Source organism: Phalacrocorax carbo, chromosome 2 (genome assembly GCF_963921805.1).
Source record: "Phalacrocorax carbo chromosome 2, bPhaCar2.1, whole genome shotgun sequence".
In the NCBI taxonomy this organism is placed as follows: Eukaryota; Metazoa; Chordata; class Aves; order Suliformes; family Phalacrocoracidae; genus Phalacrocorax; species Phalacrocorax carbo.
This window is the reverse complement of record NC_087514.1, coordinates 36,841,952-36,865,468: the sequence shown is the minus strand read 5'-3', so window position 1 is coordinate 36,865,468 and position 23,517 is coordinate 36,841,952. Positions and strand designations below refer to the sequence as shown.

The 23,517-nt window shown below is 38.5% G+C and overlaps 1 protein-coding gene across 1 annotated transcript; it reads left to right on the top strand.

The window, feature by feature from the left end:
* Nucleotides 1–188: 188 nt before the first annotated feature.
* On the top strand, nt 189–22,545 carry XKR9 (XK related 9). The gene is made up of 6 exons (XM_009513690.2): nt 189–266; nt 5,198–6,281; nt 8,305–8,408; nt 9,089–9,652; nt 16,920–17,143; nt 18,197–22,545. The coding sequence occupies exons 4-6, from the start codon at nt 9,378–9,380 to the stop codon at nt 18,838–18,840; spliced, it is 1,143 nt and encodes a 380-aa protein (XP_009511985.1). The 5' UTR covers nt 189–266; nt 5,198–6,281; nt 8,305–8,408; nt 9,089–9,377; the 3' UTR covers nt 18,841–22,545.
* The last annotated feature ends 972 nt before the right edge of the window (nt 22,546–23,517 follow it).

Here is a 23,517-nt window from a genome sequence, read left to right as displayed (position 1 = left end):
TCTCCAATAGTCCCTTCCCACCTCAGCCACTCTACATCTGTGAAATTTTGTCACTGTCATGCAAGTAGTAACACTGTGTTGGCAAACAGCATTCATTCTAGACCCTGCAAGGTGCTGAAATTCACCTGTTTGGCTTTGCAGCGTCTCATCTGAAACCCCTGTTTAATTGCCTTTCAGCTGGCATTGTCAGAGAAATTAAGGCAGACTTGTTCTCTCCTTAAAGTACCTGTAAATGAAGAATAAAGATAACTTAACCTGAAATTAAAGTAAGTAATATTACTGTGGGCAACTTTACCAATATTAGAATTTCAAATATTATCTGATTGTTTTGTACCTATGTACAACTCTAGATATTATCTGTAACAAATAAATGTACATTTATAAGGTGATCACAGCAATACAAGCACAAACAAGTGTTTGGTGGTGGCATATTTTTTGCTTAAATGGTTTTTCATTATATGAAAATAGAATTGCAACCTTTCTGTGTGATCTGGGGCCATTTCTAGTGTTTGCATAGGCAAACAGGACAGATTCCCACTGTCTTCTGAAGGGGCAGAAATCCCCAGACGTGGTCTTGATAGGCAAATTTCCAAAGGACTGGTTAGATACAAACAACTAGGAGTGCATCATGGAACTGACAACCAAAGGTTTGTGGCCTCAACAGTCCTTTGTAACTTCATGAAACTTGAAAGTTAAAATTTTTTTGTTTGCTTAAATGCTAACGTGGGCAAGTAATATATGCAATACATGCTGGGAGGTGAGCTATTAAAGGCTTCAACATGCTGACAAAGGTGTCCATCTTGCCACGCATGCCAAGCTGGTGTTCCCCACTCTTATGTCTCTTTCCTCCTTCCCCTGTTGCTGATTCTCAGTCTGCCACAGACCCGCCTGGCACATTTGGCTTCCTGGGCAGCTCGAGGCAGAGGATGGCACGAGGCAGAGAGGCAGCTCTGACAAACGCCCTGCTACCTGCCTAGCCATGCCATGCTTGCTTGTGTTGACTCACAACTCCAGATTTTCTGCTGGCCTCCAGGGTCAGAGAACAAATGGTGTCTTTCAGTGCCTGGTCAGACAGCAGTGCTGTGTCTTCACTGCCCAGGGACCAAAAGCATGCTTGTCTCTAGGCTGTTTCATCAGTGCTAATTTAGCTACAGTTAGTACATTAAAAGTGCTAGCTAACACTTCAGCTACAGAAACAGTATGCATTAGCTTGTGGTCACCCATTCAGCCAAAGGTTGCTTTGTGATGCATAAGACGCTTGCTGGCAGTATGTTGTGCAGGCTTATATTATGCAGCAGTTAAACAAAATCTACTCCTGGGCATGGGCTTTGATTGCAGCTGTTGATTGCCAGGCGCCACAAAAGCCACAGACAGAAACTGTGCCACAGTACAGATACTGGCCATCCCTGTATTTAGGCCTTCAAGCCAATTTATTTGATTTATCTCATAAATCAAAACTTTACTTGTTTAAGATATAAAACCGTTACATTTATTTCTTATTTTCAAGCATGAATTACAGACAACAGAAAGGATGTTTCACATCAAAGGAAAGAAGCCTTTTTGTGTGCAGGTATGCTACTGAAGTAGGCGAGACACCCCTATACACAATATTCCAGTCTCTTCCAATATAATTTTCCTGTATACTGTTTTATAAGAAACTGTAACTAGACCTGAACTTACCTAATCATGAGGTACCCTATTGTGCTGCTTTTGTAGCTTATGTGTATAGCTATTTGGTGGTACATTCAACCCATTTTCAGTCCTTAGGTGAAGTTTAGCTGCCTGTGTCGTTAGAAGAAGATACTACCTAAGCAATGGCAAGTTGTGTATTTCAGTGGTTTTCTATTTCTAAGAAAATTCTGAAAGTTTAGAAAACATTTCTGAAATTATTTAACTGAAGTTTTACATGTCATTGATAACTCAGAATTAGTAAGGGTACGGTTATTTTTAACATCACAAGACTTTTTTTTTTTTTTCTAAATTAAGAATTGTTTGGGGAACTGTAGACTTGTTCCCCGGGGAATACTTACTACTACTCTTATCGTCCTGTGGTAAAGGAATACATTTCCTAGTATTAGGCAGGAGTTGTGAATCTGTTTCGTCTGTAGGTGGCAGCAGTGGGTGCCTTTGGAAAACGAAGCACAGGTTCTTCTACTATCTTCATTCCCTGCACAAGCCCATCAGTTTTAAAAGTCTGTTTTTTCTCCTATAATACAGGGGTTAATAGGCACATAGTGAAAGTCTTGCTATTATACTCTTTAATGTGGTACAAGCAAATATTAGTGTATAGCCTCAAGTTCATTTGGCTCAGTGAGTGTTTTACATTGTTAAGACAAAATTTTAAGGGGAAAAATATTCTGAAGCTGGTTTCCAATAAAGTGAGACTGCTGGTGATAAACAATGTGATATTTGATGGCAGATTAATTTTCTACAACTATGAGATACATAAAATGCAGTTTGATATTTCTGAAAATCCCACAAGGTCACTGTTCGTGTTTTTAGCGCTCAAGAAAACTTTGCGTACTGGCACTTAGCTTTCTTCCCCATTTTAAGCATAAATATTGAGGATAAATGCCTCTCCACAGTGGCTGTGTAACAGCCTAAAAGATTTAAGCACAAGCATGTAATTCTGTGATAATTAGAACCAATTGAACAGTACATAGAAAATTTGTTGATGTATTTATCTTCATAGACATTGGTACGTGAAAGTCTTGCTGAGAGGATTTTTGATAGGTACGTTTTTGTGTTATTTTAATAAATTCTATGTGCTATGTATAAAACATTTTATTTAAGATATGCATATATTTCTTAGTACATGCAGAATTTTTCTTTTGTTTCATTGTGTTTTTATGCTTGTTACCTGCTACAGAGATAAGTAAAGAGACTTTAAACCAAAAAGAAGTGAAGCAGATTTTGCAGAGAGAATGTAGGCCGCAAGATCCCTATGTTAAAAGGCAGAATTGTGTAGAAAATGTAGAAAGCCAGATCAGCTGATTTGTAGGAGATGATTAGGGGGGATGATGAAGAGACTGGGGCATTGCTCCCATGCGGAAAGGCTGAGAGAACTGGGACTGTTCAGCCTGGAGAAGAGAAGGCTCAGGGCGGGTCTCATCAATGTATATAAATACAATATATATAAATACAAAGAGGACAGAGCCAGGCTCTTTCCAGTGGTGCTCAGTGACAGAACCAGAGGCAATGGGCACACACTGAAACACAGGTGCTTCCCTCTGAACATCAGGAAACCCTTTTTCACTGTGGGGATGACAGAGCAGTGGCACAGGTTGCCCAGGGAGATTGTGGAGTCACCATCCTTGGAGATACTCAAAAGCTGTCTGGACATGGTCCTGGGCAGTCTGCTCTGGGTGTCTGTACCTGAGCAGGGAGGGTTGGACCAGATTACCTCCAGAGGTCCCTTCCAATCTCACCTGTTCCGTAACTTTGTGAGATTCTCCTAAAAATCTGTAAGTTAATGGTGCTCAGAGCATAAATACTCCATGTGGGTTCAACTTTTGGGTTCACTGGACAGGTGACCAGGGGTTCTGCTGTAGCAGGGAACCAAGTAGCAGCAGTGGTAGAAAACTGCTGACAGCTTGTACAAGTGTATTGGAGTAATTCATGAAGAAGCAGGGGGATCTATTACACTGAGGTGAGGTTATCAGCCAATACAGTCTTTCAAGCCATGCATTTTCTTCCGTAACTTCCATTAATACCAATGGCAAAAACATTCATTGACTGCAAAGCTTAAGTATCAAAAGTAAAGACACTTACACAATGAATCTTCAGAAATCCCAAGGTTTTTCAGGTTGGTGTTTCATCCTGTTTATTTCTAGGCTAGTGCTAGCGAGGAAATTTGTTTCCGATGTCTGGAATAAGTCAACTCTTCCAAATATAAAATATCCAATGTCCTGTTAACAGTAATCAAAGTAGAGAAAAAAAGGTCTTTCCTACCCCATTTGGAAGCAAATAACAAGATGTGTACCGAATACCACAGGAGTTTTGTCACAATTTAGAGATCTGCTTGTGCTTTCTTCGATGGCAAGTCTAACTAGAAAACAAGTAAATCACCCAGCCAGTAATTTAGCTCATGACCTGCTTGATTTACACTCCAAGAATCAGATACACAAACCTTGTCTCCCTCTCTCTCTGTGCTATAGACTTTTTAAATAATATTTTTAATAATAACAAAGGTCACAGCAATGAGTTTGTGACTTGGCTGATTTAAGATGTCTTCCTTTAAAGCTGTAGGAGTTTAGTCACTGTTTGGGCAAATAGCTTGCAAAGCTTATTACAAAATTTAAAAAGCCAGGATGGAGCTATAAGAATCTAAAATTCAGTATATAATATATTTATTGCTCTGCCGCTGAATTTCGTATATTTTTATAATTCAGGGAGACTATATCTCAGATGACCAAAATTTTTCCTACATAAAGGAATGATACTAATCATTGACTAAGGTCAATAGAGATTTTTTAGGATTTAAAAGAAATTTATATTATACTGGAGGGCATTTGCTTTTCAAATATCGCCCAGATCCACGGAGAAGGGCAGTCTTGGTAAAACCTGCTAAATGTAGATAGTCTAGTCCACAGTCTTGTCTTTTCTGCAGCTACTCTTGCAGTCTCATCCATCAAGGTCCCAGTGAACTGAAGGTTGTGAAGAACCAGTGGTCCAGTCCATTCCAGTGGATTTTATGCAAGTGGAACAATCAAGTCAGGGGAATACAAGACAGCATGGGCATGATGAATCACTTTTTTTTCCTCGGCAAAGATTACGTAGGTTTATGCTGGTATCAGACATTCAATTTGCTGCAAAAGCACACAGTAGCTTAGCCCAACGTTGAAAGAAATATACTCCACAAAAGCTGTATACTAACAGAGTGCTTGTATTCATTTGATCATTTATAGGACGGAACAGGTGTCATTGTAGTTGCTGAGCTGCTGCTTCTCTGAAGTCACTGGGATTTTATTGTGAAGCAATATACGACTACACTTTTAATTAGTGCATTCACGATGCTCGCAGCCATTATGAAGAGCTTGTTGGGCATGTGTGCAGTAAGCCTGTTGTCTTTCAATCATCACAGAGGTGGTTCTCCACAGGCAGAAAGGCCTCTGCTGCATTTATTCAGAAGGCCATTACGGACAATGCATTGCCCCACTGGTGTCCTCGGGTGTTTTCCCAATGTTTTGTCTTGCAGGATGAACCACATTGAACCAGGAGTTCTGCAGTACTGCTTTGGATTCAGACATGTTTTTTTTTCTTGAGATTTGGAAAACTCACTTGATTTGTTGGTCCTGTTCTTCAAGTGATGGCATGAAAATAATGCTATTTCAAGCACTGCAAGAACTGGTTAGGGTTAGGTTTTTTCCAGCCTACAACGGGGAAGCAGGAAGGAGCACAAGAAAAGGCAAGCACTGACACTATGTTCGCTATGAAGGCACCGATAGGATTGCATCTCCTGTCCTAAGAGCTAGAAAAGCTATAGACTGCTCTGGCTGAGGGTATGCATGCATAATCCTGTGCAGCACAGTCACAGAGGATGAACCACAACACCTGCTCCTTGTACCCTGCAGCTCTTTTAAACATGCATAAAAATTGTATGTTGAGTGCTCGGCTGGAGCAGACTCTTGCAAACACCTGTAGTTTTACCAGAGGAAAACAATTTTAATCACTCAATCACTGGACACGTGTGGTCTCTTCATGTATCATTGCACAGAAAAACTTTTTGTACGTACTTTGTGGTGCATTGTACTACAGTTCACTATAGCCAAAAAGACTGTTCTTTTTTCATAAATCTTTGCGATATATAAATGTGTATACAATATACATATAAAAACACACAAATACACGTTTCTGTAAATATCTATTTGCTACAGGTCTAACAAACTAAAGTCTAAGTTTGAACATAGATATATAAACATACAGAGGGATGTGTTTTTTTTTTTTATACTTTTATGGAGTAAAGGGTGGAATGAATTAATTGAAGGGGATTTTATAATATGTTAAACTTAGTATTAAATATAGACAAGGACTTCTAAACCAAGTTTTTAGAATAGAATTTTTATAATATATTCATAAGAATGACAGTTCTTGACAGGTAGCAAATCATTAACTGTGTCACGTGGTTTCCAAATGATTTTAGTTTCAGTTTGTGTTGTATCAGTAAGCCCTTTAACTTTTGTTGGATTGCAAGTCTTGTAAAAGTATGGATGGGAAACATGAGAATATGCAAATCTACAATTTTTTAAAGTGAAAAATCTCTATCCATGGCCAGTGTAAAGGTAAGTCTGCATTTTGTAACAACAATGTATTGTGAGAACTGAAGGCCTTGTTAATCACATTTTATTGTTTCTGCTTTATCACAAAATGATTCTGTAAAAGTATGTTAGTTTTTAGAGCAGGCTTATATTTACACTGGCTGACAGATACTTTACTCTTTTTGCTCCTGTCATGTTAGATCTCATATGTTTAATAAGACTGGGAATAATGTAATTACGAGTGATACAAGACACACTCTCTGTGGCACTTAATTGTACCCCACCTACTACATAAGACCATGGTGGTCTTTGGAGTGCTATCATGCATAAAATATAGGGGATATTAAGGGCTGAGCTCTTCAACAGAGATTTCATGTACACCTGTGAGCAGGCATTTGTGCTTGGGCTTGGAATTAAGACATTGGACATTCGGAATACAGATTTGTGAGTCTCTTACAGATTTTTTTTTCGATTACCGTGAGCAAAAATGTAAACCCTGTGTCTTACCATCCATCCCAAGACTCCTTCAAGACTAGATTCCTTATTCAAGATAACTATGAGACTGTAGGCAAGCTGATGTGCTTGATAACGTGTAGCTCCTTGTTTATCTCAGCTTACCTGATGGCTTCATGTACCACCAAGATGTCCAGACAGGTCTGCAGGCAGTTTGTTCAGTATGCATGTCAGAAGTAGAAATCACCCAGCTCACAGCTACTCTTCATGCTGTTTTTTCAGAGGAGTCTGGACATAGCCTGTAAAACTTCCTTTCTTATTAGGGATAATATGATAATGAGATAATTCCTCTTTGTGAAGTGCTCACATACAAAAGGATAGGGAGGTTGTAAAGAAGGAGGAATCCAGTTACCCTAGTTATTCATTTAGGTACAAAATTAGAGGCTGCTCCTTGCCACTCAAATGGCTAGTACATTATTACTCATTAAACGTGAACTTTGGTATACTGCCTACTTCAGCCATAAATTGCCTGTCCAAAGAACTTTCTGTTTGAATGCAGTTATTGACTTACCTATTGCTGTTGTGCTTCCTGCAACAGGCAAAACGTGAACCTGTTTGGGTTTTTTTTTTTTTTTTTATTTTTGAAAAACCATGCATAATGTTCTTGTCACAAAAAAAAAGGATATGGATTGACAAAGGCGGTACATCAAGTTGCAGAATGACTTGATATTGTCATATAGAGTAAATACAGTTTCATTTGGATTCTTTCTGATTGAATCCTAGTAATAAACTCTTTAGTTCATTCATATATGAGTTTTCAGATATGAAACATTTCTAAACACAAAGTTCAGTTTATTCTGGAATTTGTACCAAAGTCCACTTCCCTGAATCTGACTGTGAATTGGCTATAAATTGCACCAGTGATTTGAAAGAGTTTAATAGTATTTTATTGGAGAGGATAGAAAAGAATAGCAACAGGATTCCAGCTATCCCAGCTGTAAGATTGCCTGATCTTTCTAACCTCTTCTGGGCCAGGACATGAAACCTAAGTAGGAGACAGAAGAAAAGGCTAGAAATAGCTAAGGCCTAGATCCAAAAAAATAATGTTTAGGCACCGAGCACATTTTTGGGCTGTTATGTTCCCACTTGTCTTCATTAGAAAATTATGAGCTTAAGTTATCTTTTTTTAGATTTGTACCTGGATCGCAGCGTGGACTAGTCCAGTCAAAACAAGCAAAGAATAGTCATTACCTTTCAGTAGCTTGCTTCATGGGATATTAACCAATTATCTCATTTAATTTCTCTGTGGCAACATGCCTAAATTCACAAAAATCCAAAGGAGACCTGCCTTCACATGCCCTTCCCCTGCCCCGAGTTCCCCAGTGCAGCTGTTCCCCATATATTGTCTGCTGCTGTTTGAGGGGGGCACCAGCCCAAACCTGGTGCCTTGGCATGTCCTGCATCCCATCCTTTGGGATTGCTGACAGCAGCTTTCTCCTAAGATATGCAAATGAAATAAGGGACTTCATCATTTTAATGTTTATAGCTTTGCAGAGGTGGAAATGAATGAGACAAAGAATGTTCTGCCTTACAGCTTTTCTGTTTCACCTGGCAAATACCACAGATCTACAGAAGAAAGGTGTGTAAGGACTGTTCAAAGAGGTCACGGGAATCCTTGCAGTGTTAGACAATGTAAAGGTAATTCAGACTGCGAGTTACTTCTATTTATAGTAGACAATGTGGTTAGGTCATCTGTGTGTGGCAACTACTCACACAGCTTGGGAGCCATTTCCCAAAGCGGTGTAGACTGGTTCAGGCCTGGCTCCTTACAAGTCTCTTTAACAGGAGAGCTGCAATCCTATTCAGCACTTTCTTGCTGCGTATGGAAGAACAACCAGAAATAATAAAACCACTAGACATATGCACACAAATGTAGTAACACAGCTGGAAATGACATAATGATGTGTACTCTGATACAATGGTGTGTACTCAAGACAGGAGTTTTCTCAGTGTTTTGTGCTATGAATAGTAAGGGAGAAGAGCTCAGAAATTAAGAAAGTTCTGGGAAGGAATCAATCTTTTTTTATTTCTATAAACTGGTTTTAAAAATCCGTAGAGGTAAGCTTGTTTCTTAGTATTTTGCAGCTATTAGGAAATACCTCAACAGCTGCTTGGTAAGTGAGGAGTCACTGTGGTTGGGAGAAGTGGGTGACCTCAGCAGGTTCAGAGGTGCGGCTTCTCTTGGGCTGATTGTTCACAGGTATCTCAGTACGTTCTGCATTTTGTACTTGCTTGTTTAAATGGTTGTGGGAATTGCTGTATGATTCTTTAAAAGAAAATATTGTTGCTGAACTTCCTTTTTTCTTCTTCTTTTTTAGGAACCAGTAATGAAGAATCACTCTATCGGTTAAAAAGACGATTTACATTTATCTTTTCCAGAATAGACATGTATCAGTGTAGTTAATTTAATACTTAAATCAAGAACCCAGAAAAATGCAACTCCCTTTGCCATAATAAAAATGCATAACCCAACTTTCCTTTGTATAAAGCAGTATAAGCAGGTGGTATCATCAGGAAAAAGACTCCATTGTAGGAAAACATTTAGATTAAGTCTGACTTTCCTTTACACGAAGTGAGGAGAGAACGACAACAGTGACAGTCTAATGCATGATGACATTTACTAAGCAGAATTTTATTTTTTTAGTTGGTGGAATGATAATTTATGTAGTTGATATTGGTGTGGACTTCTGGGTAGCTAGTAAATATTTCTGTCAAGGACAATATTGCTGGGGTATATTGATGCTGTGTTTCAGAGGTCTTTCATCATTAATAACTCAGTTATTCAGTTACGAGTGGTTTAAAAATGACTGGGAAGGAGCCGGTACTGGGAAGCTGAAATGGATTTTTCTAGTTCATGTCTTTCAGTGTGGAATTTTTATAAGGTAAGCATATTTTTAAATTTATTTTAAAATGAGAAATTGCATTGCTTTGAGACAGTTTATTAAGAAATGCTTGATACGGCTTCAGGGACAAAAGCATTTCTGGCCTTAGCAATTACTGCTCCATGCAGGCAAATGGATTTTTGTCTGCTTATGCCAGGGGTAAATTATGTCAGGTTTTGATGGAAATGTATATCTTCTTTCCTTTTACCTGTAAGTTATAATTTTTATCATTCACAGCCTATTTAATTGATCAGCCTTTTGATAGAGCATATTTAATAAAAATGGTTGCTTTACAGAGTAATCCTATTCTAACTGATAAATAGATGTTTTTAAAGTGATGTTAAGAGGGGAATTAATCTGATGACACTAAGCAGGTGAGACAGCTGAAGTAATAGGTAATTTTTGTGAGTCTAACCATATGTAGAAAAACTATCAAGGTTTGGGAGAGACTTGAATAGTTGAATAGTTAGTAAGAATACTTGCAGTAGCACTTCCTGCAGGGACTGAGTTAATGGTGACAGGAAGCTTTGTTTGCCAAAAGGGACGTGTCCAGGAATCATTTAAGATACCATATGCTTAGCATTCCATGGTGGCTTTGCTATAAAATTATCATTATCATTATAGAGATTATAGGATTTTACTTTCATTTAAAAACTGAGGTGAAAGAGGTTGGTGAAAAGTCTGCAGTTTTAATTATTTTGGGTATGCAACATGTGAGAAACATGAGTCAATATAGAATTATTGGAGACAATACTTACTTAAAATGCCTCCTTTAACTTCCCATACTAATCTATGGACAGCAATGAAAGATAGATTTATGCCAATGTAAAAATTTTTCTCACATGCTTGATCCCCAACATCCCCACTTGATGTTATGGATTAAGGAGAATGATGGAGCTTTTACTTATCACAACTGACTTTTGCCTCTCAATATTCTTTTTCCTTTTGTCTGTCAGCTTTACTTTCCTGCTCCTCCTGCTCCTACAATTCTAAAAGTTTTAGAGTTCACAGAGGAGTATTTACTGACAGGTTTAACTTTTCTGGTGTCAGGTATTAGTAAAACTTAGAAATTCTACATTTTGAAGAAAGAGAAAATCCTTCTTCAGTTTTTCTGGATGGTTTTTTAGTCGCTATCCAGATCCATGGACGTGGGTTGGTTCCTGTGAGATATACCAAGACTTGGCCACAGGGACTTTAACAGGTTCTGCCTTTTAGAGGGGATGTCTCAGGGCTCACGTAGCACTCTTTTTGTCTGTCCCCAAGGCTTTTCATCTTCAGGTATGGCTGTGACTGCCATTCTTGTGCTTATGACTTACAAACCTGCCCCTCTGAGTTTGTTTCTTCCAAAGGAAATTAAAGCCATGACCTGCCTTTCTGAAAAGAGATGATAAATGTTAAGCCAGTAACCCTGGTGTAGAATGGCAGAAGCTGCTCTTTCAATATCTGGCCGAAAACCTCCCTTCTTCCCGTCTCTTCCATGGCCTCATTCTCTGCAATCTGTCCAGGACCGTAATTCTGGTTTCACCTTTGGCTTGGTTTTACGCTCCCAGGTTGCCCCTAAAATATCCTGCTGATTAGTGCCTATCTCTAAGACCTCACCTTTCAACAAAGACTTTCAGGATACAGATTCAAGCTCCAATCGTCTACAACTCTAGATACTACAATCTTGACTCAGTGCTTGTATCTATTAAAAATGCTGCTTTTATGGGCAAACCTTCATGGTTTACCCTAACTCTAAGCTAATCCATGAAACTGCTGGATTTACCTGAACTCATACCCTTTCCGATGAATATCTCTTACCATGAATTTCTGTAGTTTTTGAAGCTTCCTTCCCAGAATTAACCCCATCTTCTCTGAGTGGCTTATCATCTAGTAAACATAATTTTGCTCTTTGCACTGGCAGTGTTGTCAGCTTGGTCACCTTGTTTCTATTGCACAAATGAATGCTGCCACTTACGCTTGGAAAAAGTTTCCAAGTTGATATGTATAAATTACAAAGTTCTTTCAGCCACTCCTCAAAATTCAGCAGTGTGATAATGCATACTGTAAAGTATAAACTGATAACAGTAAGCTGACATCTGTGCTTGTACCTTGGTGATCAGCTATTATATACTTCCTATTGTATGTGCTTTCTTAGGTGTATCCATGTACAGCTCCCACCTGTCCTCCTCAGTCATCTGATTTATCCAGTTCATTTAGACAATGAGTCTCTCAGGCTTATCTCTATAGTCATTGGATAAAAGTAGATTTTGTTGGAGTCTGGTCATACTTGTTAAAGTGAGCTTCTTCAGAAGGTCATTTAGGGCAGGAACCTATATTCTCTGTTCACTACAGAGGAAAAGAGCGGCCTAGACAGTAAATATGACTTGGCCAGTGAACTTAGGATGCCTGAAATTATAAGATGTGAATACACCTTACCAAATTATCTTCCTTCATTTCTTCCTTTCCTTCTCCCCTTCTTCCCTCTTTCATATGTCTTTTACACCTCTTGCCCCCATCTTTGAAAAAGGGAACTTCATTATGTTATGTCTGTACGGTGCACAGCAGCATGATGGCAATCAGTCTGGTTATGTTATCACGCTGCCAATGCTAAGCAATAAATATGGAAATAATACGTGTGTATACACATATGTACATAAATATATTAAAAATAGAGAAAAAAAGAAATTAAAATTATTTTCTATCTAATAAGGCTTTAGTTTATTTTAATGGAAAGAATGTAGACCTGTAATTGTATTTCATATGAAATGTTATTCTCTGCAAGGAGCAAAATTAAGCTGGTAAAGTATATATTAGCTATGCTGACTAAATTTACTTTCAGCCTGACCCGTTTAAATGGGTCACATAGTTTTTGGTAGAATTGAGAACAGCCTGCGGCATGACAGTCAACATTAAGACAATAACTCAGTCAGTGAATGTGGAAAAGGGGGACATTTCCCCGGGGCACCATAAGAATTCTGGAGTCCACTGACATGTAGCAGTTTGCAGCATCTGTCAGGGACACCTGAGGAAGACTACATCTTAGCAATGAATAACCTTCACTGTCAGAATAGAAGGCCATACAGGCAGCAGCCATTGTGATATTGGCAGCTGCTGTTGTGTCTCTTGATGCTTAATCTTTGAACAGGAGCAGATGAAAAAGACTTTTCTGCAAAGATGAATTCTAAATCCATGAGACATCAGAGTAAATGTGAGTGCTTTGATGAACCTGGGATCATTTCGATACTTGTTTTTAAAAGGCGATGAGAAAAACCATTGAGATAGGTGATGTTCACTTTATACTGGTACAGATTTAGTACCTGTTAAGTCACACACAAACCAAGAATGGATCAAAAATGAGGACTGAAGCTGGTAACATGCCTCTAGATATTTATGTGCATAACAAGAAGTTCCACAGGACAAAATAAATAGAAAGGTATTTAAGATACCAAGTCAGTGAGGTACAGAAAGTCAATTAAAAGTGGAAAGTTTGTAATGATACTTTAAGTGAGTTAGAGGTTACAAAATAATATGTGCTTGATCACATTTTCTTAATATACATTTACTGTCCTAAGTATTGACTTAGTAGCATTGTTTCGTGGACTTAATCCAAGCCTTTTGATCCTTAGAAGATAAAGTTTACCAGGCAGCAGAGAATGATTTTCCTTTGATTAAGGATTTATATGATGCTGCAAACTGTGACTGCGTGACCAAAATTTAGAAGGGACAATCATTGCTGCCAGGTTTACTACACCCTGCCTGCATGACTTTCTAAATGGCACCCAAATCTTTATCAGTGTAGTTTGATGAGGTGGGATGTGAAGTGTAGTACTGGGATTGTGGTAGAAAGCCCTCAGTGGAAATCTGAGGGGAAGCAGGTGACATGGAAGCATTGGCAAGGCAGTTTGCCTGTGACATGCAAAGGCTGTGAAGCAACAAAACCAAGTAGTTGTCACCTCTGTGAATTTCCAGTCATGCCTGGAGAGCCGAAGCCTTCCTAATTTTATGGGAGATCAGGAGCAAACTTCATCCCTTATGAAATGATGATGAAAATGTAGGAGCGACAGTAGAGCAGTGTTTCAATGAGTGTTTATAGCAAGTAGGAGTCCTATTATCTGTGTTCTCCACAAAGAAACACTACAAAGGCAGAAACCTTTTTTTTCCCCTATCAAAGTGAGTATAATATTTAGAAACACTGATAATTCTTTACTGTTCACATATGATAATTCCAGTTGTAAAGAAATTGTGATTTTTTACTCTGTTGGCTTCCAAGTAGCATATATACCTCAGGTTAATGAAAAAAGAGTCCTCTTTAATGAGTTTAGAGGGAGAAAAAGTAAATGGCAAGCCTGCATTTGTCTGTATCAATGACACACTATGCATACCCATTTCGCCTTTGGTTTAAGATGTACATCTGCTTAGAATACATGACCAATCCAATGCTTCTAATTAATGTATTTTTATTCCAGTTGGAGTAGCTTTTTAAGATCCTTTTTTTTTTCCAGTTTATGAAGATTGAAACATGGGGCTGCTACGGCAATAGATATATTAATATAGGAATATAATTATGATAGATTCATAGCAGGCACAGTGTTTAGGTGAGCCATGGGCATGATAAGGGAGAAAATTTGAGTCTGATCTATCCCTTAGTACAGGCTGAGCTTTGCCCTTGGCTGTGAATGCAGCTGTCCAATGTTAGGCCTAAAAGTTGGCTGTGGGCCCTTCCAAAAATGTCCAAACAGTGCATGCCAAATGGGCAGAAGGGATGGGGTGTAAACTCAAAATACTCTTAAAGGATAAAAGATTTGTCACAGTAAATGACATGGGTGTGTGGAGCTCAGGGAATACCACCTTGCTTAATATGTTGTCAAAGGACAATGGAAGTATTTGGACTTCTCCAGAAAAACCAATGTATTTTATACAGTATTCAAAGTCAGAAGTGGACTAACTGAAATTGCTGCAACTAGTGAAAAATACTGTAGCATACCATCTTGTAACAATATAAACCTAGTATACCATAATCAGAAAGAATATGCTTCTGAAAACTGACAAGTGATTTCAGGTGTGCATCCAGCTGAAATATTCCTTTTACAATATGTCTGATTCTTGCCACGCACATCATCTGCCTTCTCAGCTGTGAGCTCTGCAGTTCAAAATTTGTGCAGCTGGTTTCTACTTCTTGCTGCTTGGACAAACACAGGCTGTCGTGAATGAGTCCACAGACAACTAACAGATTGGTCTGCCCAATTGTTTTTTCTTGAAAACATTGCAGACTCTCCAGAGTTTACATCTTGGATGCGAGAACCAGATGTTTTGAAATCTTAATTGTTTTATAAACTGAAAAAAGTAAAGATGCCAGGGAAAACAGTTCAGTCCTTTCCTTATGAATGATTATTCAGAGAACAGTAAGATAAATACACAAAAACATAAAAGTAGAAAAGAGTTTCCTTTGGGAGTAAATAATGGATCTAGCGCCAGCTCATAGAATCAGTGTATGGCCTCAATGGCACTGATGCAGTCTATGAATCCCTGCAAGGAGAAGAGCAAAGGATCTTTCTCTAAGGCTCCTCAGCAGTAACATAACTGCCGCACACCTACTACTGATGCTTCTAGGTTGCAGTCCTGGGGAATTCTCACTTGTATGGTCGACAGGCTTAGCATACCAGAGAATAAGCAATGATTCCTCTAGCATGCACTTAACCCAGAACCTTAACCTGCAAATCCTGGCTGTCTCACTTGTAGTTCTGGAGGAACCCCTGACACTGTGTTGCCTGTGGTCAAAGGGTTCAGTCTGTAAAGATGGTGAAGGCATTAAATTTTAACACCCGGAGGAGCCAGGAATTCATCCTAGCTCCCTTTGTAAGCACAAAGGAACTGTGCTCCAGTGTCATATTGGGATGAGATCCGGGTGTCTAATGATCTGCTGCCCTGTTTTCTATGTAAAGGAAATGCCACTGTACAGGCTTCATGGGATCCATAGTGTATATGATCCCGCAGATGATCAGGGAATCGGGAACCTGTGGCACATCAGCATCAGTCTTGAAATAATCTCAGATGCAGCCTTAAGGAATGGAAGTAGAAGCCAAGCTAAGGCACGGGGCCTTGCCTTGCTCAGCCTGCACGTTAGCATGCTTGTACAACTGTGTAAGATAACCAAGTGATGGTCTGTGGTGTTCTGCTTGATTTCTCAAGAAAGCAGATCTGAATGAATGATGTAATCTTTGTAATCCAACTGAGTAAATTCTTCTGTCTAAGGGAAGATCTTTAGCGATGTTTGTAGTGCTAGAAAAGTCAGCAGAATAGCTGTGAATTTTCTTGAAAAAGGACTGTTTTTGTTGTCTTTGCCTGCTAGTTATAGTCACAATAGGTCCATTGGAGAAGCATATTGGAAGCTTAAGACATATGGGAACTGAATAGGCAGAAATAGGCTTGAAAATGATGCTGTTACGCTCAAAATCCTGTTTATGGGCAAACACATTGTTTTTGATTAAAACTTAAGCATTCCCTCCCCTCTGAAGTGCTATGTCCACCTCCAAGTCTGAAGCAAAGGTCTTGAAAATGAGCTAGGTTTTATTTATTTATCTCTAAGCAAAGCATTAGAGAGATCCTGAACAGAAAGGTTCTTTACTACGCAGAATGCACACAAATGGCTTCTTCATGTAAAACCACTCAGATTATTAGCAAGAATCTGTCAATCCAGGAATCCATGTATCTTGAAAATAATGTTCTGAAATGAAAGTATTCTTGAGTGTTTAGCAAATAACACTGTAGCAATTTTCTTTTCTTTTTAAAGCTTGTTGTATGTTTGCAGTTCATCAGATCCTTGGGGCTTATGGATCCATATTTTATATATATATACACATATATATATATGTATATGTGGATGTTCACAGCTGGATATTCACTAATACCCCTAAAAGGATACAAAGAAAGTGAATGAGTATCTTAGAGAGACTGAGAAGAGATACTAAGGGAATTTTCAGAAATGCAGTACTTTTAAAGAAATAAACCTAACAAAATAAATATTGTAATCTTTATTCAGGCAAGTCTCATTCTCTTACAGTAGTTTTTACATTGCATTGGTGTCACTGGTCATAAATGTTTATCTAAGATCACTGAAACCAAACAGATATTGGAGTAAATTTTATCTTAGTAGAAGGTGTTGAATTACATTGAAAGATAAAATGAGAATGGAGAATGAAATGGGAAAAGTTGTTGTTAGCCTGTATCATTTCATTGAGTTGTGCTTTTAAAAAGGGCCATCTAATCAAGCCTCTTTTTTTAATAGGTATTGGTTTGCTTTGAAGTATGGCTTCCACGCTGCATTTAAACAAAACAGCAGTGGAGATGCATCAGAAACAGACCCTCCCAACTTGATTCATAAACAAGCTGTTGATATAGTGACTGATATTAACATGCTCAGGGTGTTCAAGACTTTTCTTGAGACCACACCACAGCTTTTTGTCCAGATTTATGTCCTCATGGAACATGGCAAAAATAATTTCTGGCAATGTGAGTCTACCTTTCTCCTTAATTTTCAAGTTAAGTGTCTTACCTAAAAAGAAGAACTTACGTGATTGGATAACATTTTAAATGTACCTTGGAGAACATACACTCCACTGTATAATTACACTGCATTTAGTTAGAATTTCTGCTTAGTAGATGGTCCATTCCGCTAAATCCATGAGAAGGAAGATTTCACTGTCTCAAGTCATAATATGTAACAAGAACCATGATACATCACTTGAAAATAAGCTATTGAATACAATTAGTATATCATTTGCAGAGCAATTTGTTTCTTTTAAAACTACTAACTGGGCATCTTGAAATCAGTAATGTATTTAGAGCAGCCCTGTGAGCTGTCACTACCATCATCCACATGTTACAAATGAAGGACAGAGTCAGCAAAAACTAAGGATATGTCAGCAGTGCAATATGATGAAGAGATACTGGTTCAACTCTTGGAAGCAAGACAGCAGCTGTACCATTTCCAGGTCTAAAACTAGCAGCATTATTGGCAAGACATTGACTTACTCACTGTTGGAATTTTTCTAACCAAATGGAGAGACCCACACTGCTGTCTAGTGTTCCTTTGTAGTCCATGGAGTCAGTAAGTACTCAGACAAAAGAGTCAGACAAATCTCATCTTAAATACGACCATGTGAAAGGTCAAGTCTTAGTTAAAGATTTCTACATTATAGACATCCCAGTCAATATCAGTTGCTGAAACTTAAGTTTTTTTATGGGCTATTTGGAATACTTTGGGAATTTGTCATCTGTGTATGGAGAGGGCAAATATGACACACAACTTAGGCTAGACCATCAACAGCCAGACGCTGGGCAGGATAACAAAGGTGTCTCAAACAGCATTAGATGCCTAGATTTAGGTAACTAAACGGAGCCTTAAAATTGAGGTGATTTGTTCAGGAGCACGGAGGAAATATAAAATTGGTATAAAGAAAGCGTAAAGAAAGCATGAACTTGTCCAAAAGTTCATCTGGAGATTATAATGTAAAATCAGTATCTTTTTCTTAGGTTTAACATCTACCTTTGTGTTTTGTTTAGATGCTGCCATTATTATGTCTTTTTGTGGTATCTCCTTTTCTACGGTTGATTATCAGATATCATTACGAAAATCTCTGCCTGATAAAGATGAACTTCGTGTGCTTCCCAAGTTAGTGTATCTCTTCTATAAACTGCTTACCATCACTTCGTGGATACTCACTATTTCACTGATCACTCTACTAAGTGTTAGAAGTTTTGTAATTCTGCTGGTATTTCTTTGGATCTGTGGCTTCACCTGGACTTTGAAACACCATACGACATTTTGCAAATCTAAGAAGATGGAGTATCTGTATAGAACTGTTGTTGGAATAATTCTAATTTTTACCTTTTTTAATGTAAAGGGGAGAAAAACAAAAGTTTGCATTTTTATTTATTATGCTACACACAGTGTTGTAACTCTAGGTGCTTTGTTTGTATATATGTTCTGGAAACCTTTCATTATTGAGGAAATACATTTTACAGTTGTAAGCATCCTTACCATTCTTAGTCTGGTGTTAGGTATTATTTTTCTTGTTGTTTATTATAGGTGTTTTCATCCCACTGCTTACGGCAAACCGCAGGCATGTTCAGATGAAGTTGATGGAGAGGCAGGACAAAAAGATAGAATGGAAATGGGTAGATTTCAAAATTTCATAATGCAATGAACAGCATAGATTTTTTGTGTGTGTGTATGTCAAAGCAAATACTTGCTGGACAGTCCATTTCTTTGTCATTGTTTCTTGTGTATCATCATTGAGTAGTACATAATGGACCAGAATTCTTGGCTCTGAATAACTATTGTAACTTGTACAAAGCCTTTATAACATGAATATTTCTCTGTGTGCTGGTCAAAGTTACTTTTGGAAAAGAAGCGATTTAATCTATCCATCCAACACAATGCACTGCTTTAGTTTTTAGCAATGCAAATAAAACATAGGAAAAGCTAAAAGTTAATCAAATGAAAGCTAGCATCAAAAACATATTCAGTTCACTGTGTTGATTCTGTTAAAAACAAGGCTTGCTTTTTTTTTCTTGCTGGAAGGAAAGAGGAGTGCATTTGTAATAATTGAGACCAGTGATCAGTTATCTGCTTCTCCCCATTAGTGTAAAAGCCGCAGTTCTTTAGATAAGCATAGTTACAAACCATACCAGCTTCTCCCTAAATATCCCCTGAAGAAGAATAGCTTTGATTTATGGCTCAATGACTGTCTTGCTACAAGGAAATTTGGGGAGGTATTTTCAAGTACTTTATCTTCTAGGTGTTTTAATAACTCCTTTACTGTTTTTGTTCTGCTAATCTTTCACACAATCTTCTGTATTTAGGGGTGATGCCAGCTTGTTGTCCTGGATTATAATAGCAGCCTGAGTGACTTATGGATGGCAACAGGAGTCTTGCATATAAAGGAAGAACTATCTTCCTTGAAGCTTTCCTCTCCTTTGAGTTCTAAGATATAATATTTTAAATGCTGGTTTTCACTGAAATAGGGGGCTGTGCAAGGTATGCAGCGGTGCAGCTTCTTTTGTCTGTGTCACTGGAGAAAAGAGAAGCAACTGTTTTGATGCATTGCGCTCACAGGGACTGGGTAATGATGGAATAACCAGCTTGTCCATCAAGATTTTTTGGTAGAAGGCAGAGTGAAATAAGACAACATTTCAGTCATCTGTTCAAATGCTAAATCAACAGCAAAGGAAACAAGGTTGATAGCCACAGCTTCTTCAGAAATAAAATCTAAAGGGAAGTCTTTCGGAGCTGATGGGTTTTAAATCTGAATTATGAAAACTGGGGCTCTTTCTCTCCCCTCCTTTCCCCTTCCAGTAATTCACATTTGCAGTTAGAGTAGCCACAGGCAAAGGGAGGAAACAGGGTTTGAGAAAAGAGACTAGAGATAAGAAAAACTGATAAACTTTGCCAGGAACCAAATCCGTTCGCATTATTGATTGACAGCAAACATCCCTGAAACTTTGGGGGAAGGGCTGATGCTTGGTTGACTCTTAGGGTGATGAAAAGCTGTGTTCTGTGCCTCATGTTTCAAGTCAATGGACTGCCTTTTGTTACCCTTCCTGCCTTAGCAGAGCTCAGGGAAGTTTCTAAATGTGTTTCTTTCCTGTTGTATTGCCATAGTTCTCTTTACCAGGCCAACCACTTACACCTCCTTAACCCTATCCATGGAAGTTACTTTCTAGATGCATAGCTTGCATTGAACGGCTTGCCTTTCTGAAGATACACATAAAAAAGCAGCATAGTAAGAAGAATTTACTTCTAAAATCCTTCATTTCCACTTAAAGGTAACTAGAATGTGGGTCCAGAAGTTAAGACATAAAAAAAAAGGACAATACGTGAGACCTAAGCAGTAATTTTCCTAAGATGAATATAAAAACCAGCACCTTTACTTCTCTTTATTCAGGAAAAGAGAGTTGTCAGCCCTGCCAAGGCTACCTAGGTAAGAGAAAAAGCCCAGGGCTCCATCCTGCTTCATGCACCGTCATTGCCCCAAGTTCTGTCTCCTTTATCTACAGAGTATTTGTTACTGGTGATGGTGCCCTTGGCAGCAAAATACATGCTGGGTTTTAGGCTGAATGTAGTCTTATTTTGCTGTGAATAAATAGGTTCCTAAACAGTGACAGGATTACAGACTGGTAGGGGATGGAAGTGACCTCTGGAGATCATCTTGTCCAACCCCCCTGCTTGAGCAGGCACACCCAGAGCAGGGGGCACAGAAGCACATCCAGGCAGGTTTTGAATGTCTCCAGGGAAGGAGACTCCACAACCTCCCTGGGCAGCCTGTGCCACTGCTCTGTCACCCTCATCGGAAAGAAGTTTTTCCTCATGTTTAGGTGGAACTACCTGTTTTCCAACTTGTGCCCATTGCCTCTTGTCCTGTCATTGGGCACTAATGAAAAGAGCCTAGTCCCATCGTCCTGACACCCACTCTTTAGATATTTACAGGTATTGATGACGTCCCCCCTCAGTCTTCTCTCCTCTAGGCTAAACAAACCCAAGCCTCTCAGCCTTTCCTTGTAAGGGAGATGCTCCAGTCCCCTGATCATCTTGGTAGCTCTCTGCTGGACTTGCTCAAGCAGTTGATGACTATCCCTGTATTTTTTCACACACTTACTGTTTTTTCATCTGAAATCCTGAGGAGGGACTAGGGTAAGGTAGGGTAGAAAAGAGAGAATATTATCTCTGCTTGCAGAAAATTACAAAATTTTGTCTATTACTTGGAAGAAGACCTGCAACTTTGCACATTATCTAAGAAGCAGCTCTCTGTGGAAATATAAGCTTCTGAGAAGTCCTAGTGTGGGAGTTTCAGCCCTGGGGCCTCCAGGTTCTCTGCCTGCTACCACATGCCAGAAATCTAGAGCCTGAGTTGCTCTGGAAGAAGGTTAGTTTCTGGTGAAACAAAAATTTGTCTTGGTGATTTATTTTTTTACCTTTCAGTGAACTGACAAATTCCAAGTAAAAGTAAATATTGCCATCTCTCCGGCCAAATCCTAACATTCATTTTCTTTCATGGGAGAACAGCTGAATGTTGTGCTGATTTCTGTTGTTCTCCTTATGTCTCCCCATTTCATCATCTGTGCCACTAAGAATGCTATCCTGAAGTTGAGTCAGTAAGAAAGGCATCTACGTGGCTATTTATACCATGCTAATACCACACCAAACCCAATTAATAATAGTAGAAACGTAAGTAAGTTTTACTATTTTATGCTTGTAAATCCTAGTGGGTATAAATTTAGACATATCCTAAAACTGGGAAATGATCCTTTGGGAAATCATGCAGATTCTTTTCATAAAGCTTTAACAGATCTTCAGTATCCTGCCACAGATACTGTAAGAGTCTCCATTTTGCTGTCATCAGTCAGAGGGCCTCAGGAGATGGGAATTCCTGTTAGCTTGTCCCGGGTAGACTTTTATTTATTTATTTTCAATTTTAACATCCTTCCTTTCTTCATGACCTTTAATTTGAATTTTTCACTTGATTCCCTTCATTTTCATAGTTATTAAAACAGCCTATCATTCATTTGGTCATTCTAGTTCAGAATCACTGGAGCAGGGAGGAAAAGGAAGTTTGTGAATTGATCCTAGACACATTTCTTATCATCAGTGACCACTTCAGACAAAACAAGCAAAGCCCCACTTCACCTAGGTGTAAAGTTCAAACAATAGACCTCATACATATCCTTTCTGTTCCCCAGCTACTCTTAAAATTCAGCTGCCACTCAGTTCATGCATAGTGCCTGACCTTGTCATTTTAATCTAACTGCAAATTGAAAACAACTGTTTTTTTCTTTTTTGTTAAGTATGTCCATTACATCTTACGAGAAGTATTTTAATAAGTTAAATAAAAATAATAAACAATTTCTTCCTGTTTTGACTACTGTCAGACCTGGGTAAGAGGGACAACATTCAACAGAACTGTTTTAATTATCCTACTAATATTCAGCGTGCCATTTGATGGCATTGGTGAGCTCACCTGATGTACCACAGATAGCACTGATTTATGAAGCCATAATTGGGTTTCCAATAAACATTTGTCAAAATAATGTATTCATTCAAACCAAAGCCTTCTTTATTTATTCATATAAAAGAGCACTTAACTTTCAACAAAGAATTGCCTGCCATCAAAAACACTCCATAAACAGAGGAAATTTATGAAGACACAGTACCAGAGGGTGATCGGTGGAAGACTAAAGTTCACTTTAACCCTTCGGAGTACTGAGTTCCACTTCCTGCTTGTTACTGGTACTATACATATTTCTTTCTAAAAGCCCCAAGCCCAAACATTAAACTTTGTATATTTAAACATTAAAGTACCAGCTCTTTTTTCTACAATCAATATTTGAACGAAGTGCAGATAATCCCTTAGTATCCACCTTCACCAAAAATTTTTCTTCTTTTGCCTCAAATTGGCTAACATATAACAAATAGGAGTCACACTGAAGGCTCCCGCTGTGTGAGTCTTACATTCATTACCTTAGTGAAATGTAGACCTTGGTGGGATAGGGAGTGGTGCTTCAAACTTACCTTAGCCTGCGAACACCTGTTGAAACTACAGCCTGCAGTGGCCTTGATATGATGGTATGTTGGTTTCCATATGTTTCTGTTTTTATTTCTGACAGTGATCGCAGCTGTACATAGAGCAGAAGGAGAAACGATAGGAAGGGTTTCGAGTGCACGCTCATGCCTCAGAAACTCTACTGTGATGTTGCTAATCTCAATATAAATTCTTCATCATCATTACCATTACTTTTACTACTACTGCCACTTTGTCCAGGTGTCTAGGGTGACAATACTTAGAAGAGTATATATCTGTTGCAACCAGAATGCAACAAGTTGGTAG